This window comes from Rana temporaria, chromosome 11 (assembly GCF_905171775.1).
Source record: "Rana temporaria chromosome 11, aRanTem1.1, whole genome shotgun sequence".
NCBI classification, from domain to species: Eukaryota; Metazoa; Chordata; class Amphibia; order Anura; family Ranidae; genus Rana; species Rana temporaria.
The window spans coordinates 1725851-1739888 of record NC_053499.1 but is presented as its reverse complement, the minus strand read 5'-3'; the positions used below and the strand labels follow the sequence as shown (position 1 = coordinate 1739888).

Here is a 14038-nt window from a genome sequence, read left to right as displayed (position 1 = left end):
GAGGAGGCGCGGGCTGTGCTCTCTCTCCCCCTCATAAGCGTGCATATAATGAAGGGGGAGGAGGTGCAGGCTGTGCTCTCTCTCCCCCTCCTCCTCATAAGCTTGCATATAATGAAGGGGAAGGAGGGGCAGGCTGTGCTCTCTCTCCCCCTCCTCATAAGCTTGCATATAATGAAGGGGGAGGAGAGAGCCGGGAGGAGGGGCAGGCTGTGCTCTCTCTCACCCTCCTCCTCATAAGCTTGCATATAATGAAGGGGGAGGAGAGAGCCGGGAGGAGGGGCAGGGTGTGCTCTCTCTCCACCTCCTCCTCATAAGCTTGCATATAATGAAGGGGGAGGAGAGAGCCGGGAGGAGGGGCAGGCTGTGCTCTCTCTCCTCCTCCTCATAAGCTTGCATATAATGAAGGGGGAGGAGAGAGCTGGGAGGAGGTGCGGGCTGTGCTCTCTCTCTCCCCCTCCTCCTCATAAGCTCCCACATAATGAAGGGGGGAGGGGCACAATCTTGTTCCAGTGTTCTATCGGATAGTGCCCTCTGTCGAGAAATGCCCGAGCCGCGCTGCGCATGCGCCAAGTACAGAACGGGACTCCAGCAATCGGAGGCGTAGCTTGAAGTTTTTTGGGCCCCCGATGCAAAAGTTGTCCTGGGGCCCCTCACTAGGCGTAGATCAGAGCTGGACTCCAACTTTGGGATTTTTGTGGAGGAAATCAAATGTATTATGACAGCAGGGAGCAGAGCTGTGGGCCCCCTGGAGCTAGGGGTGGGGTCACAATTGCGACCCCTTCAACCCCTGCCGCCATGCATTTGCATAGGTAACACCCACATGTGACGCTGATCCTCCACGATTGAGCTGAAATCCAATAAATGAAAGGGGTGGAGCCAGTGTGGAGGAGTGGGCGTTCCTATGCAGGCGGCATTTGCATAGGTAACGCCCACATGTGACGCTGAACCTCCATGATTGAGCTGAAATCCAATAAATGAAAGGGGTGGAGCCAGTCTGGAGAAGTGGGCGTTCCTATTCAGGCGACATTTGCATAGGTAACACCCACATGTGACGCTGATCCTCCATGATTGAGCTGAAATCCAATAAATGAAAGGGGTGGAGCCAGTGTGGAGGAGTGGGCGTTCCTATGCAGGCGGCATTTGCATAGGTAACGCCCACATGTGACGCTGATCCTCCATGATTGAGCTGAAATCCAATAAATGAAAGGGGTGGAGCCAGTCTGGAGAAGTGGGCGTTCCTATTCAGGCGACATTTGCATAGGTAACACCCACATGTGACGCTGAGCCTCCATGATTGAGCTGAAATCCAATAAATGAAAGGGGTGGAGCCAGTGTGGAGAAGTGGGCGTTACTATTCAGGCTGCATTTGCATAGGTAACGCCCACATGTGATGCTGAGCCTCCATGATTGGGCTGAAATCCAATAAATGAAAGGGGTGGAGCCAGTCTGGAGAAGTGGGCGTTCCTATTCAGGCGACATTTGCATAGGTAACACCCACATGTGACGCTGATCCTCCATGATTGAGCTGAAATCCAATAAATGAAAGGGGTGGAGCCAGTGTGGAGAAGTGGGCGTTACTATTCAGGCTGCATTTGCATAGGTAACGCCCACATGTGATGCTGAGCCTCCATGATTGAGCTGAAATCCAATGAATGAAATGGGTGGGGCCGGGGACCATAGGGCTGGGGGGGAGGAAAGGGCTCATGGGTAGGCAACCTCAGCACTCCAGCTGTTGTGGGACTACATGTCCCAAGATGCAGTGCAAGGCTCTGACAGCCATCGGCATGACTCCAAAGAGAAGGGGGATGATGAGTTTGATAGTTTCAGTACAGCTGGAGTGTCAGGGTTACCTATCCTTGAGCTAGATGATGTTTGAAGTCCTCCAGCCAGGAAATGGGGCGGGGCTTTATCTAACTTGCTGCAGCTTCTGATGCACATGGTGAGAAGCTCACAGTGTGCGGTGAAATCAGAGAAAGCCGTTTCAGTCCAGGAGAGGAGCCGCTACAACAAGGGGGGGGGGGAGTTCTCCTTTTTAGAATGATGAGGCCACGAGCCCGGAGTTCCTCCTTAATGTAGTCTGTAGTCCTGCTCCCCCCTCCCCCGCCCTCCCCGGTTCCCCGGCTCCATTTCGGTGTGTATTGTGATTCTCCCAACAAAGAATTTTCACCTCCAAATAGGGACATTTGGCAGCCGGGATCCTCTGGAAAAACACAGCGAGACCCTCCCCCACCCCGGACACGATCTGCGGCAGGACGAGGATCTGACAACTTGTGTCTAATTGGAAGTAAATTTAAAGGACGCGTCCCGTTCCTGTCCCGGGGCCGTGCCGGGGGGACACCTTACATCTCACATCTGGATATTCTCTGCCCACAAAGTTCCTGGAAAAAAATAAAGTTTCTGTTTTTAAAAGAAAACTTTTAGGAAGCCGGACCCTGGTGATTGGATCAGACAGGAGGAATAACCAATCAGCAAACAACAGTGGCCTACTGCCCCTATGCCCCTCCCCTGGCCTCCTGCCCCTATGCCCCTCCCCTGGCCTACTGCCCCTTCCCTGGCCTCCTGCCCCCATATCCCTCCCCTGGCCTCCTGCCGCCATGCCCCTCCCCTGGCCTCATGCCCCTCCCCTGGCCTACTGCCCCTCCCCTGGCCTCCTGCCCCTATGCCCCTCCCCTGGCCTACTGCCCCTATCCTGGCCTACTGCCCCTATGCCCCTCCCCTGGCCTCCTGCCCCCATATCCCTCCCCTGGCCTCCTGCCGCCATGCCCCTCCCCTGGCCTCCTGCCGCCATGCCCCTCCCCTGGCCTCATGCCCCTCCCCTGGCCTACTGCCCCTCCCCTGGCCTCCTGCCCCTATGCCCCTCCCCTGGCCTACTGCCCCTATCCTGGCCTACTGCCCCTATGCCCCTCCCCTGGCCTCCTGCCGCCATGCCCCTCCCCTGGCCTCCTGCCGCCATGTCCCCCACCTGACCTCTTGCAGCCATGTCCCTCCCCTGGACTCCTGTCGCCATGTCCCTCCCCTGGCCTCCTGCCACCATGCCCCTCCCCTGGCCTCCTGCCACCATGCCCCTCCCCTGGCCTCCTGCCACCATGCCCCTCCCCTGGCCTCCTGTCGCCATGTTCCTCCCCTGGCCTCCTGCCGCCATTCCCCTTCCCTGGCCTCCTGCCGCCATGCCCCTCCCCTGGCCTCCTGCCGCCATGCCCCTCCCCTGGCCTCCTGCCGCCATGCCCTTACCCTGGCCTCCTGTCGCCATGCCCTTCCCCTGGCCTCCTGCCGCCATGCCCCTCCCCTGGCCTCCTGCCGCCATGCCCCTCCCCTGGCCTCCTGTCACCATGTCCCTCCCCTGGTCTCCTGCCACCATGTCCCCCACCTGGTATCTTGCAGCCATGCCCCTCCCCTGGTCTCCTGTCGCCATGCCCCTCCCCTGGCCTCCTGCCGCCATGTCCTTCCCCTGGCCTCCTGCCACCATGCCCCTCCCCTGGCCTCCTGCCACCATGCCCCTCCCCTGGCCTCCTGCCACCATGCCCCTCCCCTGGGGGAGATAAAGGGGAAAACAGAAATTCTATAAGTTTGTATGATTACAATAATTTAAAGTGATGTGATTGGCCGCTCTCCATAACAGACTGACTGACGACACGGACAGTCCCGGCGATGGCGGCGTTCTCTCTGCGTCCGGCGCTTCTCCTGCCCAGCGATCGCTTTTCCCGGAGAAATCTGATTAGTTTGTATTGATTGGAATATAATGAGAAATCTTCCGGCTTCCATGACTCACTTCTGATCCAATCAGGAGGTCGCAGGAAGTTCACGCCGGACGGCGCCGATCGAGGACTTAAAGGGAACCGATCCATGGAGGCCGCCATTGTTACTTCTCACTCTGAAAATACCAGTTTCCTGGCTCTCCCACCTCCATACTTTGTGTCCCTTTCCTGGGAACACAGCAAAGGATACAAAGTATGGAGGAGACAATTCTGGACGGGATCGAGACGAAACATGGTGGGAGGGTCCAAAGAAAGTGCACATAAAAGTGGGCGTCACTTGGGTGGGATGGTGATATATGGGGGGATGGTGATATTTGGGGGGGATGGTGATATTTGGGGGGATGGGATGGTGATATTCGGGGGTGGTTATATTTGGGGGGGATGCAATGGTGATATTTGGGGGGGGGAGGGGTGGGACGGTGATATTTGGGGGGGGGGGGGTCACTGTCGGTGTATAGTGATCTGGTCATGTGATCTGTGCGCTCATTCCCGATCTTCTCTCTCCCGGTTGCAGGTACTTCTCTACACGGAGGGCGGGGATGACCATGACCGCCAACAAAAATGCCATCCTCTGTCGGGCCGCCGGTGGATGTAGAATCCCGCGCAGCGCTCTGGGACGGTAAGTGTCGTCACTGCGTCATAAATACCGCGCAGTTTGTAGATTAGAAAGATATCATTATTATTTTATCCTCTCTTAAGGAAAGCATGCACCTTGTTCATTCTGAGCCTCTCTGTTCCTCAGGGAACTCTATCACGGTGTAACTCTCTGAAATTTGCCCGGCTGGGATTTTCTCGCTCTTGGCTCCCAGCTGACAATCGCTGTCATATGAAGGATAGGACTGAGGTGGTCCCTTTGAGCGGATTGTTCCTGCGGTGGCAGCGCCGGGTTGCGGTCCGGTGATGACGGCTCGGGGGTTGTGCCGGGTGTCACTCCGACAGACTGTTTATTTATATGGTGAACAATCGGCTCAGTGTTTGGCCTTCGGAAAGTGTTTATCCCCCTCCCTGACCATGTGATGTGTGTGATGGGCCGCGGGGGGAGGCCAGGGGAGGGGCATCACACATGCATCACATGTACATACATCACACATGCATCACATGTACATACATCACACATACATCACATGTACATACATCACACATGCATCACATGTCTATACATCACACATGCATCACATGTACATACATCACACATACATCACATGTACATACATCACATGTACATACATCACACATATATCACATGTACATACATCACACATACATCACATGTACATACATCACACATACATCACATGTACATACATCACACATACATCACATGTACATACATCACACATACATCACATGTACATACATCACATGTACATACATCACACATATATCACATGTACATACATCACACATACATCACATGTACATACATCACATGTACATACATCACACATATATCACATGTACATACATCACACATATATCACATGTACATACATCACACATACATCACATGTACATACCTCACACATACATCACATGTACATACATCACACATACATCACATGTACATACCTCACACATACATCACATGTACATACATCACACATACATACATCACACATACATAATACATACATCATACATACACCACACTATGTCCTCTCACATGCAGAGTGCGGATCCTCCATCATATTCCAGCTGAGAAGAAGATTTCCTGTAGGAAGGAATTCTGGAAACATCTGATGAGTTGGAATCCGGCCAGACAGAGTCCCGCCTCTTTACCTCCAGCCGGATTCTATAGGATATCACCCAGCAGGGGGGCGGGGCCTCCTCCACTAAACACGCCCTCCACCATACATGTGCGAGAAATCACCGCCCCTTATAGGGTCACTCCGCCCAAAACTGACATTTCATTCTATGATGGATGATGGGAACCGGGGACCGCCCATTTCTTATCTCAGAGACATTGGTGGGCCCCTCTGCAGGACTGTAGGAGGAGGAGCTGGGAACACCCCAGAGTGGGCGGAGACAGAGCTATCTATCTATCTACCATTTTCTATATCCCTTTTTTTCTCTCTATTATTCAAATTTTTCTCTTTTTATCTCTTTCCTTCTGTTCTTTTTCTTCTTTACTCTTCTGTTCTCTTCCTATAATTTTTTTTTCCTTTCCTTCCCTCTCTTCGACATCTCCCCTCTCTCTTCCTTTCTCTCTCCCCTCTCCATTCTCTCTCTCCTCTCCCCCTCTCTCTTTCTCCCCCCCTCCTCTCTCTCTGTTCCCCTCCTCTCTCTCCCCTCCTCTCTCTCCCCCTCCTCTCTCTCTGTTCCCCTTCCTCTCTCTCCCCCTACTCTCCCCCCTCCTCTCTCTCCCCCTCCTCTCTCTCTCTGTTCCCCTTCCTCTCTCTCCCCCTACTCTCCCCCCTCCCTCTCTCTTCCCCCCTCTCTCTCTCTCTTGCCCCTTCTCTCTCTCTTCCCCCTCCTCTCCCCCTCCTCTCTCCCTCTCTCTCCCCCTCTCTCTATCCTCTCCCCTCTCTCTCTATCCTCTCCCCTCTCTCTCTATCCTCTCCCCTCTCTCTCTTTCTCTCTCCCCCCTCTCTCTCTTCCCCCTCCTCTCTCTCCCCCTCTCTCTATCCTCTCCCCTCTCTCTCTATCCTCTCCCCTCTCTCTCTCTCTTTCTCTCTCCCCCTCTCTCTCTTCCCCCCCCTCCTCTCTCCCCCTCCTCTATCTCCCCCTCCTCTATCTCCCCCTCACCTCCTCTCTCTCTCCCCTTCCTTTCTCTCTCTCTTCCCCCCTCTCTTTCTCTCTTGCCTCTCCTCTATCTCTTCCCCCTCCTCTCTCTCTCTTGCCCCTCCTCTCTCTCTCTCTCTCTCTTGCCCCTCCTCTCTCTCTCTTCCCCCTCCTCTCTCTCTTTTGCCCCTCCTCTCTCTCTCTCTTCCCCCTCCTCTCTCTCTTGCCCATCCTCTCTCTCTCTGTTCCCCCTCCTCTCTCCCCCTCCTCTCTCTCCCCCTCCTCTCTCTCTGTTCCCCTTCCTCTCTCTCCCCCTACTCTCCCCCCTCCTCTCTCTCCCCCTCTTCTCTCTCTGTTCCCCTTCCTCTCTCTCCCCCTACTCTCCCCCCTCCCTCTCTCTCTCTCTTGCCCCTTCTCTCTCTCTTCCCCCTCCTCTCTCCCTCTCTCTCCCCCTCTCTCTATCCTCTCCCCTCTCTCTCTTTCTCTCTCCCCCCTCTCTCTCTCCCCCCCTCCTCTCTCCCCCCCTCTCTCCCCCTCCTCTATCTCCCCCTCCCCTCCTCTCTCTCTCCCCTTCCTTTCTCTCTCTCTTCCCCCCTCTCTTTCTCTCTTGCCTCTCCTCTATCTCTTCCCCCTCCTCTCTCTCTCTCTTGCCCCTCCTCTCTCTCTCTTGCCCCTCCTCTCTCTCTCTTCCCCCTCCTCTCTCTCTCTTGCCCCTCCTCTCTCTCTCTCTCTCTTCCCCCTCCTCTCTCTCTTGCCCATCCTCTCTCTCTCTTTTCCCCCTCCTATCTCTCCCCTCCTCTCTCTTCCCCCTCCTCCTCCTCCTCTTCTCCTCTCTCTATCCTCTCCCCTCTCTCTCTTTCTCTCTCCCCTCCTCTCTCTCTTCCCCCTTCCTCTATCTCCCCCTCCCCTCCTCTCTCCCCTTCCTTTCTCTCTCTCTTCCCCCCTCTCTTTCTCTCTTGCCTCTCCTCTATCTCTTCCCCCTCCTCTCTCTCTCTCTCTCTCTTGCCCCTCCTCTCTCTCTCTTGCCCCTCCTCTCTCTCTCTTGCCCATCCTCTCTCTCTCTTGCCCATCCTCTCTCCCTCTCTTCCCCCTCCTCTCTCTCTCTCTCTCTCTTGCCCCTCCTCTCTCTCTCTTGCCCCTCCTCTCTCTCTCTTGCCCCTCCTCTCTCTCTCTTGCCCCTCCTCTCTCTCTCTCTTCCCCCTCCTCTCTCTCTTGCCCATCCTCTCTCTCTCTTTTCCCCCTCCTATCTCTCCCCTCCTCTCTCTTCCCCCTCCTCCTCCTCCTCCTCTTCTCCTCTCTCTATCCTCTCCCCTCTCTCTCTTTCTCTCTCCCCTCCGCTCTCTCTTCCCCCTTCCTCTATCTCCCCCTCCCCTCCTCTCTCCCCTTCCTTTCTCTCTCTCTTCCCCCCTCTCTTTCTCTCTTGCCTCTCCTCTATCTCTTCCCCCTCCTCTCTCTCTCTCTTGCCCCTCCTCTCTCTCTCTTGCCCCTCCTCTCTCTCTCTTGCCCATCCTCTCTCCCTCTCTTCCCCCTCCTCTCTCTCTCTCTCTCTCTTGCCCCTCCTCTCTCTCTCTTGCCCCTCCTCTCTCTCTCTTGCCCCTCCTCTCTCTCTCTTGCCCCTCCTCTCTCTCTCTCTTCCCCCTCCTCTCTCTCTTGCCCATCCTCTCTCTCTCTTTTCCCCCTCCTATCTCTCCCCTCCTCTCTCTTCCCCCTCCTCCTCCTCCTCTTCTCCTCTCTCTATCCTCTCCCCTCTCTCTCTCTCCCCTCCTCTCTCTCTTCTCCCCTCCTCTATCTCCCCCTCCCCCTCCCCTCTTCTCTCTCCCCCACTCCTCTTTCTCTCCCCTTCCTCTCTCCCCTCCTCTCTCCCTCCCCTCCTGCCTCTCTGTTCCCCCTCCTCTCTGTTCCCCCTCCTCTCTGTTCCCCCTCTCTATCCCTCCCCCTCTCTCTCCTCTCTCTTCCCCTCCTCCCCCTCTCTATCCCCCCTCCCCCTCTCTATTCCCCCCTCCCCCTCTATCTCCTCTCTCTCTCTCTTCCCCCTCTCCTATCTCTGTCTGTCTGGGGTGAAGTGGGAGCTGCTTCTTTTTATTGCCCCCGAAGCTCAGTGAGGATCTGCCCCGGGGGTAACATTGTTCTGCGTTGGGGTGTTTTCCTCTCGGCCTCCGCTCGCTGTCCTCCTGGTAACACTGTGAAAATCCTGCTGAATCTGGATGTCTCATAAACCACAGGATGAACCTGTCTGGTGTACAGACGTTTGACCTCAGAGTGCCGCCAATGCAGAGGGACGTTGTCACAATCCTGTCCCTCACAGAGCGTCCCCCTGCCCCCCCCCCCGCTCAGATCTGCCCCCCCCGCTCAGATCCGCCCCCCCCGCTCAGATCCACCCCCCCCCCCCCCGCTCAGATCCGCCCGCCGAGTGACAGGAAACCTCGCTAGACAAAACTATGAGTCGGGAACAATGGGCAGAACCAGGACAGCGAGAGGGATGAGACGCCGTAATACCAAATAATCCGTGTCCTGACCCGCGCAGCCCGCGCCATCCCATCCCCCGACACATCCAGGGAAAGGGGGATTAAACACCCCGGGGCACAAAAAACATTCATTTCAATTTATTCCTCAATAGCCACACAGGATAGAAATCCACCCCATGAGCACCAAATGTCCCGACAATCCCAGATATTACCTTGTAAAAGTAGCAGTGACATCATCACTGTGCTGTACATAGCCTGCGCAGACAACAGAGCTGTGGGAGGGGACCAGCAGGCTCCACCCACTACAGAAGACTACAGGAGGGGGCGGAGACAAGACCAGTCACCCTGCACAAGGAGTGAGAGCAGAGCTGTGGGAGGGGCCCAGCAGGCTCCACCCACTACAGGAGGGGGCGGAAACAAGACCATCATCCTGCACAAGGAGTGAGAGCAGAGCTGTGGGAGGGGCCCATCAGGCTCCACCCACTACAGAAAAATACAGGAGGGGGTGGAGTCAAGACCAGTCACATTTCAAAAAGGAGAGATCAGAGTTGTGGGAGGGGCTAGCAGGCCCCACCCACCACACAAAACTACAGGAGGGGCAGAGACAAAACCAGTCACCCTGCAGAAGGAGAGAGCAGGGCTGTGGGAGGAGCCCATCAGGCTCCACCCACTACAGAAAACTACAGGAGGGGGCGGAGTACAGACCAGTCACATTGCAAAAAGGAGAGATCAGAGTTGTGGGAGGGGCCCCTGCAGGCCCCACCCACTACAGAAAACTACAGGAGAATGCACGCGATTTTATTACATTTTTTTATAGTATTGTGGCGCACCGCAACGCACGGCGTGATTTGCGCTCTGCTGTACAGAGCGTCCATTCACAGCCCGCCGCACACAGCCGGGGCATTGCTGTATGTTGTGATAACATGAATGGGACCCAAAACGCACCACGTTTAAATGGGCGTGATGACGCAACATATGACGTGATGACACAATGCAACGCGTGATGACGCAACATATGACGTGATGATGCAATGCGTGATGACGCAACATATGACGTGATGATGCAATGCGTGATGACGCAACATATGACGTGATGATGCAATGCGTGATGACGCAACATATGACGTGATGACCCAATGCAATGCGTGATGACGCAACATATGACGTGATGACGCAATGTAATGATGACGCAACATATGACGTGATGACGCGATGCAACGCATGATGACGCAACATATGACGTGATGACGCAATGCGTGATGACGCAACTGATGACGCGATGCAACGCGTGATGACGCAAAATATAACGTGATGACGTACCATTTAACGTGATGACGCAATGCGTGATGACTCAACATATGACGTGATGACGCAACGTATGACGTTATGACGCAATGCAACGCGTGATGACGCAACATATGACGTGATGACGCGATGAAATGCGTGATGACGCGATGCAATGCGTGATGACGCAATGCGTGATGGAGCAATGCAACGCGTGATGACGCAACATATGACGCGATGACGCAATGCACCACACATTTTTATTAGGCCCTTAGCCTTTGTTCTGACAATCTGCTCGCCATTTTTTACCGGCGGACACCGCAAACTTTTGGCGTGTGTGTACATTATTGTGCGTTTTCCCATCTGTGCGATTTTTCTCTCTTGTAAGTGAAAAGTGCTGCACTCAGCGCCCCCCGGAGGAAGGGATCGCGCTCAGCAATTCCGCAGTCATCTCCACCGTTAAACGCGATGAGTCACCCCCCCCGCCCCGCCCGCCGCTCAGGTTCCATCGCCCCGGGCCATGGCGGAGATTGTGAAACATGTAAATCCCATTCATCACGCTCGTCGCTCGCCGAGACGCACGGAGGCGGGGTCCCGACACCTCGCCCTCTTATTATCTCGCTCCGCCGGGATGCGTTGAGGTCACATTACCTAATTATTTTGACTCCTCGCCGTAATTGCCGCACTTTTCCTTTTTCTCAGATCCCCGCCGGGCGGAACGGCAAATATGAACCTGCAAAACGGGCGCGGCCTTAAAGGGGAACTCCGGCCTTTCTTTCAAAACTGAAGTCTGAAACGGCTTCCTCTGATTTCACTGCACACTGCGAGCTTCTCACCATGTGCATTAGAAGCTGCAGCAAGTCAGGTAGAGCCCCGCCCTCATTTCCTGGCTGGAGGACGTCCAGCATCATCTAGCCCTTTCCTCCCCAGTTTGGCTGTCTTTAGCCCGCCCCTTCCATTGAATTTCAGTTCTTTCAATCAGGGAGGCTCATCATCACGTGTGGGCGTTACCTATGCAAATGCACCCTGCTTAGGAACGCCCACTCCTCCAGACTAACCCATCGAGGTATTTTCAAATCTGCATAACTCCTCCCACACTGCTTGCATCAGGACTGTGGGCTCATGAGGAGTACTGAGGGCGGGGGAGGGCTGTGGTGGGATTGAGGAAGCCCCTCCCACAAGCCATGATCTAACTGCTCTGCATAGAGAAGCAATGTCCATAACACCTTACATGAGGGTCCCCATCAGTGTTCCCCTTACATGAGGGTCCCCATCAGTGTTCCCCTTACATGAGGGTCCCCATCAGTGTACCCCTTACATGAGGGTCCCCCTTACATCAGGGTCCCAAACAGTGTACCCCTTACATGAGGGTCCCCATCAGTGTACCCCTTACATGAGGGTCCCCATCAGTGTACCCCTTACATGAGGGTCCCCCTTACATCAGGGTCCCAAACAGTGTACCCCTTACATGAGGGTCCCCATCAGTGTACCCCTTACATGAGGGTCCCCATCAGTGTACCCCTTACATGAGGGTCCCCATCAGTGTCCCCCTTACATGAGGGTCCCCATCAGTGCACCCCTTACATGAGGGTCCCCATCAGTGCACCCCTTACATGAGGGTCCCCATCAGTGCACCCCTTACATGAGGGTCCCCATCAGTGCACCCCTTCCATGAGGGCTCTATCAGTGTACCCCTTACATCAGGGTCCCAAACAGTGTACCCCTCAGTGCTCCCCCATCACATCAGAGCTTCCCCCATCACATCAGAGGTCCTCCCATCAGATCAGAGGTCCCCCCATCACATCAGAGGTCCCCCCATCACATCAGAGGTCCTCCCATCACATCAGAGGTTCTCCCATCACATCAGAGGTCCCCCTATCATATCAGAGGTCTCCCATCACATCAGAGGTCCCCCCATCACATCAGAGGTCCCCCCATCACATCAGAGGTCCCCCCATCACATCAGAGCTCTCCCCATCACATCAGAGATTCCCTCATCACATCAGAGGTCCCCCATCACATCAGAGGTCCCCCCATCACATCAGAGGTCCCCCCATCACATCAGAGGTTCTCCCATCACATCAGAGGTCCCCCTATCACATCAGAGGTCTCCCATCACATCAGAGGTCCCCCCATCACATCAGAGGTCCCCCTATCACATCAGAGGTCTCCCATCACATCAGAGGTCCCCCCATCACATCAGAGGTTCTCCCATCACATCAGAGGTCCCCCTATCACATCAGAGGTCTCCCATCACATCAGAGGTCCCCCCATCACATCAGAGGTCCTCCCATCACATCAGAGGTCCTCCCATCACATCAGAGGTCTCCCCATCACATCAGAGGTCCCCCCATCACATCAGAGGTCCCCCCATCACATCAGAGGCCCCCCATCACATCAGAGGTCCCCCCATCACATCAGAGGTCCCCCCATCACATGAGAGGTCCCCTCATCACATCAGACGTCCCCCCATCACATCAGAGGTCCCCCATCACATCAGAGGTCCTCCCCATCACATCAGAGGTCCTCCCATCAGATCAGAGGTCCCCCCATCACATCAGAGGTCCTCCATCACATCAGAGGTCCCCCCCATCACATCAGAGGCCCCCCATCACATCAGAGGTCTCCTATCACATCAGAGGTCCCCCCCATCACATCAGAGGTCCCCCCATCACATCAGAGGTCTCCTATCACACCAGAGGTCCCCCATCACATCAGAGGTCCCCATCACATCAGAGGTCCCCCCCATCACATCAGAGGATCTCCCATCACATCAGAGATCCCCCATCACATCAGAGGTCCCCCCATCACATCAGAGCTCCCCCCATCACATCAGAGGTCCCCCCCATCACATCAGAGGTCTCCCCATCACATCAGAGGTCCCCCCCATCACATCAGAGGTCCCCCCATCACATCAGAGGTCCCCCTGTCATATGTGTACAGTGTAGAATGACCGCGTAATTGTCATTCAAAGTGTGAGAGCTGAAAACTGTCCTGGGCAGGAGGGGGGGGGAGTGCCTGGGAGGGAAGGGGTTAATTGAAGAAGCTGAAGTTAGAAGCTGATTGGCTCCCATTCACAGCTGCACCAGATTCTGAGTGCTCCAGTATTAGTGATACCCCCTCCCCCTCCCCCCACCTCAGTGCTGAATTGTCAGACTTCGATATTTCACCACCATCGAATGACGAACAACAATCCGGGATCTCACCTGTCAGCACCTGCGAGGGTTAATATCACAGGTAGATCGGAGCTCGCAGGGTGCGATCAGACTCCGCCCCCTCCTCCCGCTCCCTTCCTGATCACCCAGACACCTTCCAATGTGGCATATGCCAGGGATAGGCGAGAGCGGGGCGCCCTGTATCCAGGTGAGTGGGGGATGGGACAGGTGACAGGTGACCACCCCCGGGGACATTGGCCAGTCCTGGATGGTAGGAGATGAGTGCCTGCAGGTGAATTACCCCCTGAGTATGAGGTCGGGGTTGGTGGTACTGAGGGGGGGGCACAGTGGGTATGGGGGAGGGGCGTACGCTCTTATAATAGGTGCCGCCCGGGCTCGTCAGGGTCATACGGAGTTTATTTGCTCTGCACCTGGGCGTTCGTTCAGCTGTCAGCCTTCCCGATCGTGTCTAAACACAGGTGTGCGCCGCAGAGAGCGCCGAGTTCCACCGCAAAGAGCGCCGAGTCCCACCGCGAAGAGTGCCGAGTCCCACCGCGGAGAGCGCCGAGTCCCACCGCGGAGAGCGCCGTGTCCCACCGCGGAGAGCGCCGAGTCCCACCGCGAAGAGCCCCGAGTCCCACCGCGGAGAGCGCCGAGT

The 14038-nt window shown here is 55.6% G+C and overlaps 1 protein-coding gene across 4 annotated transcripts in view; it reads left to right on the top strand.

Annotated features, from left to right (window-relative positions):
* The window catches only part of DENND2B (DENN domain containing 2B), a 170014-nt gene that overhangs the window by 67260 nt on the left and 88716 nt on the right, over positions 1–14038 (top strand). For all 4 annotated transcript variants that reach the window (XM_040327872.1, XM_040327873.1, XM_040327871.1 and 1 more), the window contains one exon: positions 4270–4374. In XM_040327872.1, the coding sequence (XP_040183806.1) occupies positions 4295–4374 (80 nt within the window). In that variant the 5' untranslated portion in view covers positions 4270–4294. The remainder of the gene's footprint in view (positions 1–4269; positions 4375–14038) is intronic.